General features: G+C 48.8%; 1 protein-coding gene and 1 non-coding gene across 3 annotated transcripts; both read right to left on the bottom strand.

Annotated features, from left to right (window-relative positions):
* Positions 1–1,513: 1,513 nt before the first annotated feature.
* On the bottom strand, positions 1,514–22,855 carry kctd5a (potassium channel tetramerization domain containing 5a). Of its 2 annotated transcripts, XM_007905808.2 has the most exons (7): positions 22,630–22,855; positions 11,132–11,240; positions 10,843–10,934; positions 9,974–10,069; positions 8,613–8,729; positions 4,113–4,238; positions 1,514–2,521 (listed from the first exon to the last, which is right to left on the bottom strand). In XM_007905808.2, exons 1-7 carry the CDS (start codon positions 22,825–22,827, stop codon positions 2,492–2,494), a joined length of 768 nt encoding a protein of 255 aa, XP_007903999.1. In that variant the 5' UTR covers positions 22,828–22,855; the 3' UTR covers positions 1,514–2,491. The 2 variants fall into 2 exon arrangements, with proteins under 2 accessions (XP_007903999.1, XP_007904000.1); XM_007905809.2 differs by lacking the exon at positions 8,613–8,729.
* trnat-cgu lies at positions 3,814–3,890 on the bottom strand. The gene has a single exon. It is a non-coding gene; the product is annotated as a tRNA-Thr (tRNA).

The raw sequence follows: 22,855 nt of genomic DNA, 5'->3' as shown, positions 1-22,855 counted from the left end.
AGAAACAGGAGGAGGCCATTCAGCCCCTCGCGCCTGTTCCGACATTCTATAAGATCGTGGCTGATCTGTACCTCAACTCCAATTACCCACCGTGCCCCGTATCCTGACCTAACAAACATTTATCTACCTCAGTCTTGAAGATGTGAATAGATCCAGCCATGATCCACTGCCTTTTGGGGGACAGAGTTCCAGATTTCCACTACCCTCTGGGTAAAGAACTGCCCGATTTCACTCCTAAATGGCCTGGCTCTTGTTCTGGATTCCCAAATATATCCTTCTTGAGTTTTCTGTGGAGGATTGTCAGCCCGGACACCGGGAGAAACTCCCTTCTGTCTTCCAATACGGTCTGAGGGTCAGCCAACTCCCCGCCACACAGCCAGCCAGCCCCCCTCATGGCCAGCCATACCCACAGTCAGCCCCCCCTCCCAGCAACACCCCCACTACCAGCAACACTCCCAGTCCCCCCATTAACAGTGACCAAACAAAGAGTAAAGCTGTGGGTGGAGGTTCAGGATGACGCTCGATCCCTGCGAGGCCTTGATTATCATAAGAGAATCTCAGACACGGGGAAAAGCTCGATTATAACTTTATTGTTTAGTTGATCAGCTGCCGGGCACTGGTTTACATCCCAACATCAACTACTGCAGGGATTTCAGAGAGAGAGGGAGAGCCGGGGGAGTGGGGGGAGAGAAAGTGGGGGAAAGAGACAGATGTGGGGTGGGGGAGAGAGAGGGAAGAGATGGTGGAGGGGTGGGGGAGAGAAAGAGGGAGAGACGGGGGGGGGGGGGCGGGGGAAGAGAGGGTGGAGGGGGATGAGAGAGGGTGGGAGCGGGAGAGAGAGGGTGGGTGGGAGGAAAGGGGGGCAGAGAGGGTGGGAGGGGGAAGAGAGAGAGAGAATACAGCCTTGGGAATATTGAAGCAGAAAGCTAAAGGACATGAATTTACCACAACACAATCACTGGTTTAACCCCCCTTCAATGTTCAATGATTTTTGTTCAATTGATTTACAAGAAAACAAAAGGAACAGGAAAGAGATTTCTGGGGAGGGAGGGAGGGAGAGAGAAAAAAATAGTATAAAATCTGTTAAAAAAAAGATTAAGATACATTGGATGGGATTTTCAGTATTATTTCCTGATCAGTGAAAACAGCAACATGCAAAAAGGGAGTTGTGGGAGGGAGAGAGAAAAGATGTTAAAGTTTGTATCAGTGACTCTTTGTTCAGCCACCGTGTTCCTCGGTTTATAGAAAGGGTGAAAAGTGGCTGAAAATCCAGATGCTAAACCTGTAGCACTAACACATAGACACCTGCACACACACACGCTCATACACATACACACACACACACGACAAACCCTATAAATACACACAAAACCCTAAAGGATATAGGTACGTTTCAATTCAATTAATTACGTCTCTCTCCAAAACAGCGATCAATAAAATAAAAAGCAACATGCAACTAGTAATTTAAAACCTCCCCAAAAAAGAAATAACAGTTTCTCATCCTCATCGTCTATAAATGATTTTAAACCCACTGCGCCCACCTCCCCCCACCCCACACCCTAACACAAACCGTCTCAGTGCCTCTATGGTTAAAGCCCTTTAGGAAGCCCTGCTCTCACACTCAGAAGATCTCTGGGCCCTTGGCAACCACAAGTTGCCCCTAATAAAGGGCAGGAAATCTAATCTCACTTTATTTAATGTAGAAAAAGTGACAGAGCGAGCACCGAGGGCTGTGTTTAAAAAAAACTTAAAACCTACTTCCTTCCTAGCACGAAGCCAGTCATTTACCTACAGATATTATAATTGTGACACTCACTAACTCTGTTGGGAAGCATGGGTTGAGTCTGATAGAGAACGGCGCCCACTCTTGTCTCTCGATACTAAAACTAGGATTATACACGACAATTTGCTTCCAGTGTTTATGTATAATATACCAGCAAGTAAATCAGTTTTAATAATAATAAGAAGTTTTGGTCAGTCGGGTGTCTAAGACGCGTGCAAGGAAACCCACCACCGTGCTCGAGAGTTATCCAAACCAAAACTACTGAGAGAGAGAGAGAGAGAGAGAAAGTTCCACATAGGTATGTATGCATTTGAGTCCGTCTGGTTTTGGTTGTAAAAAAATGTAGTCAGGCTATTTCCAGAGTACAGGTGGAGTAAAAATACAGCAAGCTGTGGCCCTGGTTCCTGTGACTGAGGCGCGCCTGTTAGTGCAGACACAAACACACACCTAACTGTCCGACTAACTCAGTCCTGAGTTCTAAACCTCTCATGAACTGCTGAGCAGCAGTGAGGAAACATAGTCTCAGCACTTGCTCACTCGGCAAAATTTAAAAGGAGCCCGGAGTTGTTAGATCTGTTGCGAGAGGTTTTCCCGCTGCTGTATGGCCAGCTGGCCTCTGTCAGGGCTCCCAGGCGCTCGCTCTCCCACAAAGTAAAAAAATAACTTAAAACTTGTCTCGGGGTCGGGTCGACGGCAAACAAACAGTCTTCACATCCGTGAGCCTCGTTCTTGCAAAATCTGGAAGAAAGGATTGAAACAACAGGGAACGGGTTTAAGTCGGTCCATCATCAAGGATGCAGGTTTCTCTCAGTCCATCTACCTGACCCTCAACCAGCCTGGCGTCTCTCTCTCTGCCTCCTGACCGCACTCTCACTCACTCTTGAGTCTTTTTAAACCGACAGCTGGTCTGAATACATCCAATTCCTCATTTCTGATGTTTCCTGACCTTATTAATCACCAAACCTGCTTGTCTGTCCTCTCTAGAAATATATATAAAAAACGTGATATATACATAGGATACACTATAGAATACAGTACATCTAATTACCTACACACTGAGCTCTAGTAAAGGAGCCTAGAGACGGAGGGTGGTGGGATACTCAGCACTAACACTATAGGAAAAGTGCACAGAGATTGGTTTGTTCAGGGAAGCAGTGATTTACTGGTTTGGGGTTAGAATGGGGGAGGTGGGTGTGGGGAAGGATGGGGATCTCGGGGTCTCTACTGGCAGCCCGGCTCACCGTGCCATTTCTATTTCAATATTAATCTGAGTCATTCATATCGCAATCCGTCTCCTCATCCTCGCTCTGGGTAGCAGCATGCAAGAGATGTAAACAGGAAGAGAGAAAGGGGTAGTGTGTGGGGTGGTGGGTGGGGGAGGGGGGCAAGAAAGATCGAGGTGATTAAATCTCCGAAGCTGACAATCAGCCATTACAGGACACGGTTTATATCAAACACAGTTTAGAGCCGGGCGACAATGATCAGGCCGAGGAGAAGGTCACCAGCAAACGTGGTTTCGTTTGTGGCCCCAGAAGCGTCCGGGACACTGCCCCGTGTGAAGGGCGCTGCATAAATGCAAGTTATTGTTGGTGTTCAGTTGGGATGAATTTTATATTGTCCACTCACTGAGGTCCAGTTGAGCCAAACTCCATGAGGTAGGACTCTGAGCAGACACAGACCAGCTCCCCCCCACCCACCCCAGTCTGGCCAGCCAGGATGGCATGTGGCTGGCAGTGTGTTGTGTTCTGTCATCCCAAATTGGTTCCCGCCCACTGCTGAGCTCTTTATAATAATCCTTGCATTTGATACAGCGCCTTAACGCGTCTTCAACACGCCTCAAAGCGCTTCATAGGATACACTGTAAAGTGAATTGACTGTATATTTGTGGGCAAAACACGACAGCCAATTGTGCACAGCAGTGTCCCACAAACAATCGTGGATTGAGTGACCAATTTATTGTCGTTTTTTTAATCTTGAGGGATTATAATCAGGTGTGTGTGTGTGTGGAGTAAGGAAACTTGCCCAAGGTTTCGCCCTGACCGGCCGGGAATCGAACCCAGGTCACTCGCTTACGAGGCGAGTGCTCTAACCACTGAGCTATAGGACTCCTCTTCCCCCCCCACAACCCCTCACAACGGAAGTCGCTGGGAACACTCAGCAGGTCAGGCAGCATCTATGGAGAGAAGGGATTTGAATGTAAGGAACCCTCTGCTGAGTGTTCTCAGCGACGTCTGTTTTTATTTTAAATTTCCAGCATCTGCAGTATTTCCCCTCAAAGCCCCCCCCCTCACCCCCGCTCCCCTTGTTGACCGGGCTGCGTGTCACTGACCTTGGCTTTCTCGCTGGGCTCAGTGTTGTTGCCGTATGGGGCGTTGTGCAGCTCCCTAGACACCACGCACAGGAACTCGGCCTGATCTTCATTGCCATAGTTATAGGAGGAGCCGATACTGACCAGCTGTGGGGAGAGAGAGAGAGACAGAGAGAGAGAGAGAGAGAGAGAGAGGAGACGTGGAGTTTACACACCGCACGTAAAACATTGACGCGCAAAGTCCGGAGGCAAAAGCAAACACTGGGGGAGCTCAGATCGCGAGGTTCAGCCACTACCACAGAATAGCTACAACACACATTACAACAGAAAGCAACAGAAAGTTAAGCTGGCCACCACAAACATGATGGATCATGATACATGCCACAGGCACGAGAGATGGAAGGGGTCAGGTGGGATGACTGATCTGGGGGCTGGACATCACATCACACAGCGCTGAGGACAGAGGCCAGAGCAGCTTATAAACACCCCCCCCCCCTCCCCACCCCAACAGTCCCACTGGGCCCCTCCCCGCCCAGCCTCAGAACCCTCCCATGTGGTGAAGGGAAGCCAGTAACTACGCCTAATCTTTTAAGATTTAGGATTTGCGAGAACTACAAAATTACGGCAAATTATTATTTTTTTAAAAATCAGTAAATTTGGAAGTGGCTTCTTCACTCTCAAAGCTGAGGAGATCTCGAGATCTGGCTGGAAAGTGACATACGCTTGAGATTAATTTCCAAATAACGTCATAAAACTTCATGCGATTGGCGAGTGCCGCAAAGGTGCTGGAAATTCACTTTAACATTTGGATTTGCCTCCGCGAGGGGTGTGTGAAGCTTCTCTTGTGCCACTCCCCCCACCCCGCCATACACACACCACACACACGCACGCAATGTCAAGGGCAGGCAGCCACCGGTTGGGATTTGTATTAAGAGATTTTCCAGTTTTAAAACTGCTGAAGTTTTTTCTGCAGAGAATATGCCACTCTAATATATCTTGCACAGCCTAGCCCACCTCGCACTGCGCACAGTCTAGCCCCCCCATTGCGCACAGTCTAGCCCCCCCCCTCGCACACAGTCTAACCCGCCTGCACTATGTCCCTTGTAATTCTCGGCACAGTATGCAGTTCCAGAAGCCCACAACCCAGCCCAGCCCTGCTCACTCTGTGGCTTGTGTAGTTTTTTCTGCATTTCCCCACACTGCTGCTAAAGTGTAGACCACAGAGAGTAAATTACACAGTGTTGTATTGTCTCCCAGTGAGCTCCCAAACAGCAGCTCAGAGGAGAGTGTGGGCAGAGTACAGGAGCAGCCCAGCACCTTGGGGAGAGTGAGCAGGGCCAAAAGGAATGGAAACTAGAAACCAGAGTCAATAAAAACACAGATTTTCACAAGTCGTTGCCTTGCACACTCCCAGTTTACAAAACCTTTATAAAGTCCTCCCTCCTCACCCCTACCTGTCACACCCGATCACAGTGGCCATGTGAGGTGCTCTCCTACACACTACACAAGGACAACGGTGAAAACAAATGACCAAACCCTCTGATTTTAAACTGTAGTGTTTCCACGTCCTGATCACATAAAGCAGGTCCCTGACTAGGTGGGGTTGGCATGTTCACCCTGTGCGATCCTAAGGCAGACAGAGATGTACTAGAGTTGTCCTCTGATAACCAGATAACATCACATCCAGACATACCTGCCACCGCCACCCCCCTACCCCCCACACACCAACCACAGACACAGCCATCAGCCCCCTACCCCCACCCCACTACACACACACACCAACTCACTGCCAAAAACACTGTAACCAGTAACTCCTCACAGCAGCTCACCTATGGCTAGGCAAGATTTTAAGCAGCTTTCAGGCACACAAAGAGAAATCAGTCACGTAGAACCTATATAATCCCGAGCCTGGGTCACAGGGATCTCCTGTGCTCAGTGCTGACATGCTCGGGTGCTATAGAACATGGGGTGAGTGGGAGTGCTCACACCAAGTTCCAATCCCAACTCTCTCCTCTCACATCACTAACTCACATCAACACTCTCCTGGCTGCCTTCTTAATCATCAAGAGCACGGCATCAAGTCAAACAGGCAAGCTGAGGAGCCCAGGGCCAGCCCAATGGTATTTTATAACTAAACAGCTTGGATAAATTTGTCGTGCTGGTTCCCCTGTGGTTTCTCACCCCACACAGGCTTGAAAACAGTTGCCGACACCAATGGTGACGAGGGCTGTGTGTATTCATAGGAACAGGCCCTAAACCCAGAGCACAGAAACAAGACAGGAGTCCCTCAGCCCCACAGACATTAGATTTTATAAGGGCTGTACAAGCAGAGACAGGGCTGGGCCCCATACAAACATAGCACAGACACTCACACAGGAACAATAGCCATTTGCATGAGTCACTGTGTGTAAATGCACGTATTCATTGGAGATTATATAATTATGTAATTAACCAATTCTTCAGTTTAATTACATGTAAATGCATTTGCACATGGTTTCCACTCGACATATATTATACCCAATGTGCCACACTGGGCTGCCCTGAGCTGACAGTAACAGGCCTGACACTAAGGGAAGTCAGGCAGTTTCAACAAGGAAACGTCCCAATCAAATTCTGACTAATCAAATGATTAATCGGAAACCTAAAGATCATGAGTGGGTGGGATATTTAGAAAATATTCTCCACAGAATGATCCCCCAGAGTCTGCTTGGCCCATTGGTCTTTGCCCGTTGGTGCTAATTGCTCCACTGGTGCTCTCTACTCTTAATCCCAGGCCACTCCCCTCTCCCTCCCCCACTAAAGCACTCTCATAATTTTAATGAAATATTTATCCATTTCCCCATTAAATGCTGTTGCGCATTTGGCTCCGACAGCCATTTGCAGTAATGCATTCCACGTCCTAACAGGCCTCTGTATAAAACCTTTCCTCTAATCTCTCGCTAATCTCTTTTGTGGGTAATCCAGTCACTACACTTTACACTTTACACACTTTCTGTACAGTGCTTTGAGACGTCCTGAAGATGTGATAAGGCGCTTTATCAAATGCAAGGATTATTATTATTATTTCTGCCTGTTGCTGACCGTAAGTGAAGTCTCTCTCTCACCCGCCCCCAAAACGATTTACAGCCTTGACACCTTGGATACGCCTTAACCGTTTTCCTGCCCCAAGTATAACACCCCGCCCCCAACCAAATGTTCAGGTGTCTGTTGACCCTGTCTCAGCGACTTTCATGGATTCCTCTCAGAGTAAAAAGGGTAAATACAAAATGAACAGATAAAATTCCAGACTGGAAAGTGGTTTGACCATTTAGCAATAAGGAACAAACAGATACTTATTACAGACCAGATATCCTTAAGGTTCATTCGGGAGAATACTGCAGAGCACAACACGCTTGGGCACAGGTGTAAGTTACAGGAGAGGAGTCCTGGAGTACAAGTGGGGCAGCAAGCAGGGCTACCTACCACTGGCCGCAACACGCTCAGGTTGGGAAGGAGAATCAGCCAGTCTTCCTGTGTGGTGACCTGTGCTGGAGGGTGTGGGTGTGTGTGTGTGGGACTGGCTCAGAGCTCCCCTGAGAGATCACACATTGGCTGAACACATTGCTGACAGGCACTCTTGACCCCTGAGGCAGCCTGTCCCTGGCTCGAAGAAACAGATTAAACGCCTTCTGAAGAGGAGAGTATAAACCAAACCTAGAGAGACCGCAGTGGTCTTTTCCAGGCCTGTAGATTCCTGCAGCCCCACCCGGAGAAAATCGCCAAAAATAATAACAATCCTTCCATTTGATATAGAGTCTCACAGTGTTATGTATGATATACTATAAAATGGAGTGCCTGTGTATTTTGTGGGCGAAATGCAAAAAGGAAAAAAATTGGCCAAAAGAATAAAATACTTTACACCTTCACCAAAAACAATGCTCTGTCCTGATAAGGGAGGTAGTAACCGTTCAGAAAGAACTCCAGTTAGGGAATAGAAATGGAGGGGGGGTGGGGGGACAGAAAAAGAGTGTGACGCACACACAACACACACACCAGGAGAGCGACCCGCGCACGCGCGCACACACACACACACACACACGAGGAAAAAGACACACACACACACACAAACGAGAGAGAAAGAGACAAATACACACACACCAAGAGAGACACACGCGAGGAAAGAGAAAGACACACACACCAGGAGAGAGAGAGAGACACACACATGAGGAGATAGAGAGAACCTTTTGCAATTTCATCCCTTAATGAAAAAAATCGGAATTATCACCGGCCAAAAGCTGGAAAACGCGGGTGTGAGAGAGACGAGCAGGTTAGCGAGCAGTCCTCACCCTAACCCTGACACAGCCCCACAGACACGTGCAGCACAGACAGAGGCACATGTGGAACAGGATGCAGAGGATGATGTGAGACAGGTGGGGAGAAGGTTAGAGGAAGCACGGGTGGAGTGGGGTGCATGTGGCAGGCAAGGGGAGGCGAGTGATGGTGAGAGAGTGCAGTGAGGTGGAGGGAATGACTGGGACAGACCTCGCTGCTGCTGGTGTGGAAACTGCTCTCCTCCCCCTTCACCTCCCGCGACACAATCAGCAGAAACTCTGACTGATGGTCCCGGCCATAGCCATACGGGGTGCCTATACTGACCAGCTGTAACAAGCAATCAGAGCACAGAGATTGCAACACCAGACACACCAAAAGAGCAATGCAGTTTACACAAGCAATCGGCTTCCCCGCTGACCGCACAACACTTCAGTCACTGGCAGCACCTAACCCCCCCTGCCAGGCAACCAGGCCCCTGACTGACCTCGCCCAGAGGGCCATTAAACATCAACAGTCAGTGCCAGCAGGCAGTCAGCTCCACACATATGTACCTTACAGCAAGGTGTGCTCTGGGGAGTGATCGAGAGCAGGGACACTGGCTGATACCCACCTCCACCCCCAACATAGGAAATGCCACCTGCAGAACCTGGCACCTTCTGGATCTATATAACTCAGCTACTCACTGAGCCAGAGAAGAACATAAGAACAGGAAGAGGCCAATCAGCCCCTCAAGCCTGTTCCACTATTCTATAAGATCATGGCTGATCTGTACCTCAACTCCAATTATGGATGCTGTGGGGTGGGGCTGGAAGGGTTGAATCAGACTAAAACATTACAAAATTAATTTTATTCTTAAACAATGAAAATAAATGGGGGGAGAACAAGGACTTGTGTTAGACAGGGACACTCTGATTTACCTAATCCAGTAACTGTATTTTTTTTTAAACAGAAAATGAAGAAAAATACAAGATTTAAGGCAAAAGTAATAAAATCGATAAAACCAACCCAGCTCCAGTTTACAATTCTCTGGGTTTCGTAACTGAGAGCCATTGACTTAATTTCAACCTTAGGCTGTTTTTCTGGTGTAACGGGGGGGTGGGGGTGGAGGGCCAAATTGAACGGGTTTTGCCTCAAAAAAACACTTCAGGCAGCAGCGGGCACAAGAGGAGAGCAGTGTCCAGCCCGAGCAGAGAAACCACAAGGGGATGCCCCTGCGGAACAGAATTCATTGGCAGAAAACAAGGCGGGAAGGACGGGAAGGGGAGAAAATCAAGTATTTAACTGAAAAAACAGCAAATCAAATTAACTGTCACAAGCGGCTTACGGTTCCTCTACACCACCGAGGGTTTGTGTAACCAGTGGCTGACCTTCGCAACGCATCTGGCGTTAGCCCAGCCATCAAGTACCGCAATACATGTGAGTTAGCAGGTCTGGTCTGGTTGATGGGAGGCACAAGCGTGGAGGGTGACGGGGCTGCTGATAAACAGATGCTGGTGGATTAATGTTAAACAGAGCTCAGGTGATTGACGGTGTGCAGGAGCCACACACCTGCACTAATGTAGCCAACGTACCTGCTCAAACTTCCAGCCGTCAGACATGGTGGACACCATCTGGGTGAGCTCCTCCTCCTGACACTGCAGGACTCTGTACACGTGCTTCACTGGGATCTGTGGGCGACACGTTACAGGCAGCGATTGGTTCAACAGCTTTAAAATGCCAGGTCAGGGGCTTGGGTTGCGATGGAGAGCGATAGCCTCAGACGCTCCAGGATGAGAGAAATTCAGGGTGGACACATTACCTGTGGCGCTGAATAATCGGAATGATTCACTCAAGTACTGAAAATATTCAGGCTTCCCAGTAAAACCTTCTCTTCCCCTTTCCTCTGGAATTGTGCACAGCATAGACACAAGCTACAATTCCCCATCTCCTGCTACTCAGGGGGCTTCAGTGATTTCTGGACAGCAGCCCAAGGGATAGAGGCTAACCCCATAGCTGGTAAACCTCACACTTCGGTTTTGTTACTGCAGACAATGCGTTGGGACAGTGAAGCTCTCAGCCTCACCTCTCAGCTGCTTCACTGTGTCATTTGTGGAATGGTGACCAGATCATTACGTTCAGGCATCACGTGTCCATGTCTCTATCAAAAGCTAAAACCATTCTGGCAGGAGGCAAAGATTTACATGGCTTTTTAATGACCTGTTTCTTCACAGCGATGCTCAGCAGAATACCTACAGAGAATATCCCTGTATCAGCAGGTACATAACACCCGTCAAGAGGAAACCCATTAGGTCCCTATAGCCATTTCCACTGTCAACCAGCGTGCGGGAGCAGGACAAAGTGCAGAGTCTCCTGCGGGAACCCCATGTACAACCCACGAGAGTTCAGCTCGGTTCCGGTTGCTTGTGGCCCCCCCCCCACCCCACCTGACCAGCTCACTCACCTGTGTCGTTTTGCTGTCTCGCTCTCTTATCCGGTCTTTCACCAGTTTTATTAGTGACGTGATATTGTAAAACTCAGCCTCCTCCAGCACACCTGAAAGGAACACAGATTCAGCTTTCAGTGTGTCACACTAACTCTCTCTGATGAGGAGATTTCCAGACTACGTGATGTGACCAATGTCTTTTCTTGCACTAAGGTTTGGATATCAGACGAGGTCAAGACTGATCTGTGGCTGCAAACCTGTTCACACTCGAGCAAGGGGGGAAGAGGGGATAAAATCAAGCTCGTACCTTCCTCTGCTAAGTCTTTGTTAATGACCAGCTTCCCATGTCTCAGGTAGTTGAGCACTGGCCCGAAGTAGGTGGGGTCTCGGTCAATGAGATAGGCACCAGTTTCATCCTGAAAAATTTAAGCACAGAACATGCTGTTAGAGATCGTACAGGGAAGATTTCATCCTCATTGGGTGAGGGTGAGATGGTTCACCCTCACCCAATGCTCCACAACCTCCATTCACACAGCAGCACTGAACAGTTCTCCTCCCCACACACTGAGGCCACCACACTGCCCCCCCCACTCCACCCTGTCCCCCTACTCCACACTGGGGGGGGGGGGGGGGGTGGGGTGGCCGCAGCGGTTATGAAGGCTGTGGAAGCAGCTTGGATCCGCTACTAGATGCTGAAACGCAAACATCCTGCAAGACACAGAAGAGATTTCGCCTGGAAGGAACATTACTCATTGCGTTTCATACAAGGTATTCAGACCAGCACCGAACAAGAGAGTTCTGCAATTACAGGAAACAGCTGCATGAAAGACATTTCTGTATTAAAAAGGCCGTGAGTAAACCCAGCTCAGTGCAACCAGACTCTGACACAGAACACTAAACTCCTGGGAAAGCTAGTAACCAGGGCTCTCAGCACTGACACGACAGACGCACAGCGACATAGGCAGACAGAGACACACACACACCCACACACAACAATTTGCATTTATATAGCACCCCACGCAGGGTAGAGTAGTGGCTGAAAGCACGTCCGCGAATGGTGCAACAAAGGGCGCGAGAGACACGCAGGAGGCTGGAGCCAGTCGAGAGGAGGCAGCAAGTTGTGGGGTAAACAGGTTGGAGAGGTAGGGAAGCGCCAGGGCATGAAGCGATTTGAAAACGAATGTGAGGATCTTGAAATCGACACACACATACACACAGATACACATACAGAAACACAGACAGATAAACACACAGAGACACAGACAGAATGAAAACCAACGCCAGCGGACTAAGGAAAAGCTTTGGATTCACAAATGGGAAACTCAATAAACTTTCTGATGCTGAACATAATGCCATCAGTCCCATCAGAACAGGTCAGGTTCTGAACTTGGTTCCTGGGTTTAGACAAGTTGGGGTTGGGGGGGGGGGGGAGAGAGACCCTCCAACGACTCACTGCTATACGAGCTAAGTGTCAGCACCATCCACTCCCGCACATCAAAGCTTACACACAATACACTCACTCCACTTTACACTATATTCTGTGAAGCACTTTGAGACATCTCGAAGTTGTGATAAGGTGCCATATCAATTGCAAGAACGATTATTATTATTAAATCTATGACTCAACTGAAGTAATGGCTTTAACCAAGTCACGTGAATCACAAGTCCAGATTTGACTGGGCCAGGCAGCAGCAACACCACCACCACATTATATTTCTATAGTGCCTTTCACATTGTGAGGACCTGGGTAATCAGTGTGATAGGGAGGTGGTAAGCTGGAATCGATTCACCTAAAAACATCAACTTGCTCATTACCTCAGACATGTGTAACTGGGGGAAAAAGATGGCAAGTTTACTAGGAATTTCTTCACACAGACACTGTAGTCACAATCCCTCTCACACTGGACTCGGAGCTTCAAGTACTTGAATTTTGGCTCAGTCAATTGGTTAGTTAATGCCTTCAGCCCTTTTTTAAACATCAAATATTTATCAAAGACAGGAAACCACAGAATGGATTCTGAAGGCAGTAAATTATGTACAGCTCAATGAGCTTTTAACAGTAGTAGTTCTATTCTCTCTGTCTCTCTCCCCACCCAGCTTAAGAGTTCGAGGGAGTGGAAACGTAAGACAGCTGTGAAATGCAGTTTGTTGTAAAGACACATTAAAGCCTAATTGAATTCGGTGTCCTTTTAAAGGAGAAAGGAGAAGAAACATCGATCCTTAAAAAGCATTAAGACCCATTTATATTTCAAGCCTCAGTGTTAAGCGATGTTCTGGAGCAGGAGGCAAATCACTTAAGACTGAAGTAGTTCCCGCAGAAAGCCACTCCCCAAGTACAAGTGATCCCCAAGTACAAGTGATCCCCAAAAAGGTTGCTCTCCCAAGAGCTCTCCGTGTGTGTTATTAGCAGCTATTATATTACTGCTCTGGCAGTGAGGAGACACGGAGTTCATGGGGTCCTGGCAGAGGCTGCTCCACGTCTCCACACGTTCGTTGTCTCCTGGTCGCTGCTGGTCACGACTCTGCAATTCGTGTGTCAGGAGCAAGTGTGAGAGCAAGGGTTAGACAATGAATCTGCTCGTCTTTCTCCGCTTTAAACCAGACACGAGCACGGCAGCCAGCAACACAGCAAAGCAGCTGGTTTGGAGCAGTGGGGGGGGGTAAGAACATAAGTATTCGCTGACTGCAAGACCAACAACTTGCATTTATCTAGCGTCCCGGAGCGCTGCCGGGTAGACCAAGGTCGATCCAGTTCTCCTTCCACTATCCAGGTAGACATGTCTTGCCCAAACTATATACTGTCTCACCAGATACTATTTCCTAACAGAAATCTGTCTCATTTGTTCTTGAAAGGATGGAGGAACATTTTGGTGTTTGTGCTGGATTATTTTGGGAGCTGAGGGAGTCTCGGTGCAGGTTTTCTCCAGGAGACGGCGGGGGGTAGGGCTGGGTATGGCCAGGATACACTGATTAATGACTGGAGCTTTATTGGTTGGAACACAATTGCTGTCACGTGCTCTCTTCATTTACTCTCTAACGAGTTCAGTCAGAATTCACCTTGTGATTTGGGACGGACACTGGGAAATCCTGCCTTGCCAGTATCTTCCCGGGAAAGCAACTTTACATTGTCAGGGATTTATCATTGTAAACACCACCTGCTCTGCTGCAACTGCTGTAAAGGGCTTAGACTCTCAATCCCAACAGCCCCCAGATCGAGGACCTCTGGGACCCAGTGAAGGCAGCTGGGCGAGGGATTGTTTTGTAGCCCTCACCTCAGGGACATGTTTACTTTTCCAAATGATCTCTTTCCCGAGCTCTGGGCCACCCTGGAGAAACACTCCCTCAAGAACAGCTCAGCTCCAGGTGCTCACAACTTGGGTCACTTGCACAATTCCAACACCAGACAATTTCTCCCACAAAACGTACAGGCAATTCACTTTACAGTATATTCTGTGAAGCGCTTTGAGAGGTCTTGAAGACGTGTCATGGGTCTGTATCAAATGCAAGGATCATTATTATTTGATATATCGCCTTATCAGCTCTTCCAAGACATCTCAAAGTACTTCATAGAATATACTGTAAAGTGAGTTGACTGCATCCAAGGATTATTAATGTTAATATGACAGACACAACGGCCTTGAGTTTGCAGCTCTGTTCCCCATTACAGTTCTGTAATCAATTCCATGACAGAGTTTATTATACGTCACAGGCCACGGATGGCTTTCAGGACTTGTAGGCTTGCAGTTAAGATCACACTCTAACTTTCTCACTGAAAATATTCAGAGTTTCACTTCTCCCCTGATAATTCACACCACTGATTGTAAACATCCTCTTGGTTGGCTGTTGTTATCCCCCCACTCCAACGCTGCCAAGACCCCAGAGCCCTAGCCCATGTTCTGAGTTTTAAGCATGTGCTGCTCAGGTAGACACCCATCTATTTATTCCCCCAAACCAGGCTCATCCCTGCATTTATTCACATCAAACACTTCCCAACCGCGCTTTAACAGAGGCAGATAAACAAATAGTGAAATAGCTGTAGACTGTGCCCTTTAGTTGGTCTAGTAGGTTCATACGTCCCACAGCTGTTCAGCTCAACGCACGTGTGATTATTATTGCAGCGTTTGAGACCAACTCAGAATAGGGGAAATGGAGGAAACAGTTTCCATTTAACTGAGGCGTGTGTGTGGAGTACGGAAACTTGCCTAACGTTTCGCTCTGTCCCACCCAGAGCTCGAACCCAGTCTCACTTTCGAGGTAAGGGCTCTAACCACTGAGCTGCAGAACAGTGGTTTGAACGAAGCACTATTTGGAGGAAAGAAAATAACCCGATCCAACGGCGGAACTAACGAGCAGCACAGTATGGAGTGCGTGCCGTGCAGCCAATGTAGACCCTGGCCTCCGTGTGCGCCCCACAGAGCAGGAAGCAGATGGACGGGTTGGGGCTGGAGCGAGGTGTTGGCTTTGCTGGGGGGCGCAGGCGAGAGAGAGAGTAATAATTGTGAAAAGACACCAAGCTGGTGGCAGGCTGCCCTTGCGGTGTGGGCTCAGGTTATATTCCCTGTCGGTCCGCTGGGGAGATTAATTATGCAGTGAGAGAATAGCACACTACAACATCAATTATTCAGCACCAAGCTCAGCTGCTTCAGCTAATGTGCACACACCAATCTTCTTATTAAAACCAATCCAGGCTCTTTCCACTTAAACAGAAATGAAAGCAGAAGTTGCTGGGAACACTCAGTAGGTCAGGCAGCATCTATGGAGAGACGGGATGACCTGACCTGCTGAGTGTTCCCGGCGACCTTTGGTCATCGACCTGAACTGTTAACTCACTTTCCTCTCACGTTAACTCCCCATCTTTCCGACCTGCTCAGCCCCCAACCCACTTCCTCCGCTTGACTGGTTCCGGCCTTTTTCCTGTCCCTCCGTTTCACCATTGGTGGCCACGCTTTCAACCCCTGGAACTCTCTTCCTCCCTCCCTCCGCCTCGGCCCTTCCTTCTGCATTTTCAGGTCGCGCCTGAAGACCTTCCTATTCGACCGTGCCTACAGTCAACACCCCCACCACGCCTCAGAGTCGTGCTCCGCCATTGGGCTCTGGGATGTTGCCCCATGTGAGGGGCGCTGTTTAAATGCAAGTTGTTGTTGTTACAGAGATAAAGGGGGTGGCAGATTCCCCCTCATTAGCGCTCCGATAACAACCTGTGGGGCAGAATGGCCCATTTCGGTACAGATTGCCTTTTCCTCTCGAGCATACCCCAGCAAGACTTTTCAAGCAGATTTTTAAAGGAAAATTAAAGACTGTAGGTCTCTAAAACCAGGCTCCTACACCTGGCTTTCAGAGGCAGAGAGGGAGCAGAGGAAGAGCTTCACTGTCACTGAGGTCAGCCCAAGGATGAAAGGCCACAATGGCCTGGGGAGCAGAGGGTGGGGGGGAACGGATAGTTCAATGCCAATAGTAGAATTAAGTCACATTCTGACCTCATTGTAAGTCAACAACAAAACCTGCATTTATATCGCGCCTCGACGAGGGAGGTGTCTCAAATCGCTTAAAAAAAGTCACCACTTAAGCTGACACCGCTGCCATATGACACTCTCTAATGATCGGCTGGAACCTGGGACCTCACTGCTCATTGTTTCTCAGCTCCTCACTGAGCCATCGGGGGAGCAAAACCACAAACACTCTGACTGTTCAGTGAGAGTCTGAGGCACGGAGACTGGGAGGCCAGGTCTGTCTCTCTCAGTGGGGCTGAGTGAGCTAAGGTGACACTCCTGGCAATAGAGATCCTATGTAGGGACCTTGGGAGTCTGTTCCTGAGCCCAGTGGGGCTGCAGTATGAAGGCACTGCTAATAACAGACCAGCCAGGCTGGCTCATCGGCAGGACTCTGACTCCAGACGTATCCAAACACAGACACCAAAGTCGCCAATCCAAGGCTGTCAACAACCTGCACTTAATACTTTCTGGAATTAGATAAACAGGATGCGTCCCTCGGGGGAGGAAGAAGGGAGGAATAGCGCCCCATTCCATACAAGGGAGATTTCCTCACTCAGGCATGTGTATGTGAAACAGTTTGGTTTTGGTTTTCTTAATCATAGACAGTCATACATTTCAGATACCTGAACTAAACGTTCTACATAGTCAGTCAGCTTCCTGCTCAGAGGTAAATGACAGCCTTTACTCAATGCAAATTCCACCCTTTAAATAGCCAAATGATTTTCGTGTCTCGATTTCAACCACAGCTGGTATTACAGAAAACAACACCTGGTTGTTGTTCAGAGGAGAAATGTTGTGCACGGCCACAGGAAATACAACAAACCAACCCACCAGCACACACTGGGAATGTCTCAGTGAAGCAACGGGTACTAGTGAGAGAGTCTGCCCACTCCAGCCCGGGAGCCCCCCCGCAAGCACAGGCCACATCCCTCACACAAGTGACACTCCCACCCTTCCACCACAGAGTTTTTACTATTCATTATAATGTCGGCATTGATTCCCGAACGTCAATCTCAGGAATACGTCCACAGAAGAACATTACAGAGTTTGGGGAGCGAATAGCAAAGTGGGATTTGATCTTTCGGCTTTTGTCAAGAAAAACACCAGCAACAACCAGTTGGACCTCCGCTCCGCGCCTGTGTCTTTGCTGCAACACTTAACCGATGTCTTTGCTGCAACAATTTACTGGTGTCTGTGCTCCAACACTGCAACCGGTGTCTCTGCGGTGTCATCTATGGAGAGTTAACATTTCCGGTCGATGACCTTTCATGTATGGAGAGGTCATCGACCTGAAGCATTAACTCACTTCCTCTCTCTCTCTCCATCGATGCTGTCTGACCTGCTGAGTGCTCCCAGCCACTTCTGTTTTTATCTGTGCTACATTAGAGTTTTATTGCTATTAAAACTCCCACAAATTATTTTAAAAGGACTTGGAGAAGAGGACTATTAAAGAATAATGTGTGTGGGGAGTGAGCAGGAGAGAGAGGTAACCACACTGCTGTTTGTTCGCTGTAACATTCTTTGGACTGAGACGATGAGCACTTTACCGAGCAAAGGATAGTAAGCACCCTGCACACTGCGAGACATACCTCAATACGTTATTGATATGCATTCACTCCATATTTGCACAAGAGTTACAATTCCCCTGGGCTTTATCTGCAATACAAACCACAAGCAGACAGCATACGGCATTTCCCTGAATTATTCCATTAGCTGGCAACTTGTGAACTTGGCAAAGCCGGTGTTTCCCTTTCTTTTTATCCTCTCAGTTAGTGCAGCGTCTTTCAAGTTGGTGACATCACCCGCAGACATGGGGTAAATTTCCACATGTATGCGGATGACACCCAACTCTACCTCCATCCTGAACTCCAGGACTGATGGCGCTCTGACCGACTGCTTGTCCGACATCAGGTCCTGGTGGAGGCGGTGTGAATAGTACGACCTGAACTACCAGCACTGAACCGCAGTATCAGCCTCAACATAGCAGACATGGGGCTTGAACCCCCAATGTCTGACACCTGACAGGTTTTCCTTTGGGTACAAATTAGAAGAGATACTGAGGTTACGTGTGTAGAGCAGTCCTCTCTGTATCGTTGGTGTTTGCCTGAAACACTACAACAGACTGGCACTAGGTTTAGAATCACCCAAAGGACAGCAGGAACCTCAATCAGATTACAAAAAGGGAGGTTTTCTTCCCCACATCCAAGCCATGACTCGCTCTGTCTCCCTAACATCTCCCGACTCCGCCACTACCTCACCCCTCAGGCCGCTTAAACTCTTGTTTATGCCTTCATCACCTCCAGGCTCGACTATGCAAACGCCCTGCTTGTCGGCCTTCCCAACTCCTCCCTCCATAGGCTGCAGATAATCCAGAACTCTGCAGCCCGTGTCCTCTCCCGCTCCAAACTCCGTGACCCCATCTCCGCCATTTTTGGCCGACTCCATTGGCTCTCTATCCTTCAGAGGATCCAGTTCAAAATCCTGGTCCTCACCTACAAAGCCCTCAATGGTCTCGACCCACCTTATCTCTGTGACTCAGTCGGCCTGCTGCACGTCCTCCGACCCACTCGCCCCACCATTGGTGGGAGAGCCTTCAGCCACTCTGCCCCCAACCTATGGAACTCCATCCCCTAATTACTCCGTCTTGCCTCCTCCTTAGCCTCTTCAAGTACCGCCTCAAAACCCTCCTCTTTGATCATGCCATTGGTCACCCCCCCTTTCCCTCCCTTCTCCCCCTCTGACCCCAGCTCGGGTCTGAAATGCTGTACACTGGATGTCCTCCCGACATGAAAGGCGCTATACAAATGTAATCTTGTTGTTGTTGCTTGAACTAACCAGTGACAATCTGGGGTACAGGAACTGGAATCACTGCGGATGGAATAAGAACAATTACTGCATTGTTCATTGTTGTACTCAGAGTGACCAGGAAGTCCCAAGGCTGCATTTCCTCTGTGAGATGTTCAGCACCTGAAGCCACTGTAACAGCTTGGATGGGTGTGCGCTGGCAAAAGGCAGCCGCCACCTCCCAGCTCAGCTACAGCAGTGTGGCTCACGGCTCCCTTTCTCCCTCACTACACACATGGACAAACATACACACAGGCAAACACACACAAACACACTATACTTTATCAATTTAACCTAAGAAATATTAACTAACAAAAAAAAATGTGGTCACTTAATCTACGACTGTTTGTGGGACACTCACCGCTGTGCACAACTGGCTGCCACGTTTCGCCCACAAAATATACAGTCAATTCACTTTACAGTATATTCTGCGAAGCGCTTTGAGACAGCTCGAAGAACGTGATAAGGCACTGTATCAAATGCAAGAATTATTATTATTATATTTTATACTTATGATCTCTGGCACTTTCTGCTTATAATTAGCCCAGGATCAGGCGCTGTGCCTGCCTTGGTTGAGGTAAATCAAACTCAGATACAATCCAGGAATCAGGCCTGCGATTCCTGGCCCAGTGCAGCACACACTCATAGTCTTTGACATAGCGCTCAAAGACTTTCCATCTGTAACCCTGCAGGAATCAAGGCAATGCCCACAGCATCACTGCCAACATCACTGAAACTTTCCCCATCCAAATTTTTTTTATCCTCGCAGCTGAATGCAGAACAAACCGAGAATCAGCTAAAGATTCCATTAAGTGAGCTCCTCTGACTTCTGTTGCACTGGGCCACATAGTCTCAGCCCTCACTAGTGTGGAGTGACTGATCTTTGCAGGGCAGCCATTGGCACACTTGGGTCAGCAAGAGAGAGAGAGAGAAAAGATTGGCCAGGTTTCTGACTTCCGATCATTACCCACAGAACACTTCCTGGAGGTCAGGGGAGTACAGGAACAGAGACACAGCTGTAAAACAAAGGCTACTATCGCTGCTGAGGGATCTCAAACCCACTGCCGAGACAGTGAGACCAGAGGTTTGCACAAACCCCTATATTGTGGTTTTCACGTCTATTTACACTTCCTGCATGTCAGTTCGAGTCAAATACATTAAGAGCTCATAAATCAACTACATTACCTCCGAATCAAAATATGTCACACTCCAAAAGCAAGTGCTACACATAAACACTCATATCCTGGAGAGGCTGAGCAGGACATCACAAGCAAACAGGATTCAGAACTTTCTGACTGGGACACAGCATTGACCAGTCTGAGGCAAGGTAGTGGCCTGAACTCATCCACTGCCCTGACAGCCAAACACCCTCCACATCCACATCACCCCATTAGCTGACACTACCCTGTGATACCTGTATCCAGTGGTTACCCACTTATCTGAGACAAAAGCCCCCAATGGCCACTTACACACACTCCCAAGCCCACTATCTGATCAATTCTGAGCAAGAATTCAACCAAGGAAAGCAGCACAGAAACTCCCACACTGAACCCCTCTCTCTCTCTTTCTCTTCCTGGGGAGACAGACGTACAGCCAAGCCCTGACACTAAGCTACCACTCCACTCCCTAAGTTTGCCATTCTCAGCTCAGTCTACACTGAGGCTTGTGGCAGCTGCCATCCTGGCAACCCCCCACCACACACACAAACTGGCACCCCTTCCACAGCTTGGCACACACACACACACAGACATTCCCCATTGGTGGAGTCCTGTAGCTCAGTGGTTAGAGCACTCGCTTTGCAAGTGAGAGACCTGAGTTCAATTCCAGGCAGAATGAAACCTTGGGCAAGTTTCCTTACTCCACACACCTAATAATAATCCCTCCAAAAACCCAAAACAATAATAAATTGGTCATTTTCAATCTACGACTGTTTGTGGGACATTGCTGTGCGCAATTGGCTGCCGCGTTCACCCACAAATATACAGTCAATTCACTTTACAGTGTGTTCTGTGAAGCGCTTTGGGACGTCCTCCCGACGTGAAAAGCGCTATATCAAATGCAAGTATTATTATTATTATATTTCCTGACTCTTCCAGCTGCAAATCAGTAATTACAGCAAGATACACTATCAGTCTATTAAACAGTCTCCTGTAACGAGACCCTCAGATCAGCAGCGGACTCTAACCCACCTCTATAGCTTGGAGAAGAAAAATGTGGCCACTGAAGCAGAGAGAAACAAAGAGCTGTGTGTTGCCACCATCCAGGAAACTCTTTGTAAGCAGAATTCACAACTTGCCATCTTAGCAATGATCTGACACAGGGTCAAAATCAAATCAATCAAAATCAGCCCGAGACCAGCCGCCTAGAGCGGGGCTCACATTGCCCTGTACTCCAGGAGACAGACACACTGGGATGGGAAGGAGCTCGCGGAAGGGAAACTCGCCAGGTTCCTGATCAAAGGAATGTATGTCTGCACTGTACCCCCAATGCCATTGTGCCCAGCTAATTATTAACGGGGAAATATGTGATAGAGAAACTGCAACAGGGTGGGGGAGATATTACTCCTCATCCCCCCTTCCCCTACATCCTTCTAATCTGAATGTGGAACTGGGTGTAGAAGGAAAACGGAAATAAGTCGAGGAAGGGGAATAAAGCCATCGACAGCTGAATCCACGCTACACACAAAAGGACTGTTCTGATAACAAAACTCACAGATTAATGAAACCAGAAAAAAACAATGTAGATCTGATATAATAAACCTTGCATTTGATATAGTACCTTATCACGTCTTCAAGACGTCTCAAAGCATTTCACAGAATATACTGTGAAGTGAACTGACTGTATTTTTTGTGTGTGGACGAAATGCAGCAGACAATTCCGCACAGGAGTGTCCCACAAACAGTCTTGGATTGAGTGAATTTTTTAACAGGGATTATTAGCACTTTGGGACATCCTCCCGACATGAAAGGCACTATAGAAATGTAATTTTGTATTGTATTACCCCCGGAAAAGCAATCTGTCAACTGACTTACAACCAGGTTCCCACTTACTGCTGACAGACAGACTGTGGAGTAAGGAAACTCGCCCCCACCCAGGAATCAAACCCCGGGTCCTCTCGCTCGCTCGCGAGGGCTCCAACTACTGAGCTACAGGACCCCAGAGAGAGAGCATTGGGCACTGACTGACACCGTTACAGCTGTTACCTTTGTGATCGAGGCCTTTTCTCTTGTCTGAGACAAGACAACCCTTCCCGCCGTGCGATGCCGCTGCTCAGCAACTCACCGAGAGACAGAGCATTCAATATGGCCGCCAACCAACACCGGCCCCGACCCCCACCCGAGCAAAGCCCCGAGACCCGGGGCCTCTCTCCCACAGACACACAAGCACCTGCCCGCGCGGGCACAGGGCCTGTCTCCTTCACTGACTCGGGGGCCCCCCGCGCCCCCCGCCCTGTCCCCGGGGCCGGTACCTTGTCGGAGTCCAGGTCGGGCTGGGCCTGACACAGTCGGTAAAGGAAGGACCTGGGGTCGCGGCCCAGGGTCTGGCGGGTGCTCAGGAAGCGGGTTCCGCCCACGTTCAGCCGCACCCACTTGTCGGAGCCGCGGCCTCGCGCTGGACCTCTCCCCCCGGGCCCGGGCCCGGCCTCCGCGCCGCCACCGTCCGCCATCAGCCCCCCACCCCCCCCCGCGCGCCCA

The sequence above is a fragment of the Callorhinchus milii genome, unplaced genomic scaffold, assembly GCF_018977255.1.
Source record: "Callorhinchus milii isolate IMCB2004 unplaced genomic scaffold, IMCB_Cmil_1.0 Scaffold16, whole genome shotgun sequence".
In the NCBI taxonomy this organism is placed as follows: Eukaryota; Metazoa; Chordata; class Chondrichthyes; order Chimaeriformes; family Callorhinchidae; genus Callorhinchus; species Callorhinchus milii.
Note: the sequence above shows the minus strand (reverse complement) of the source record. Positions and strands in the feature narration are given on the sequence as shown.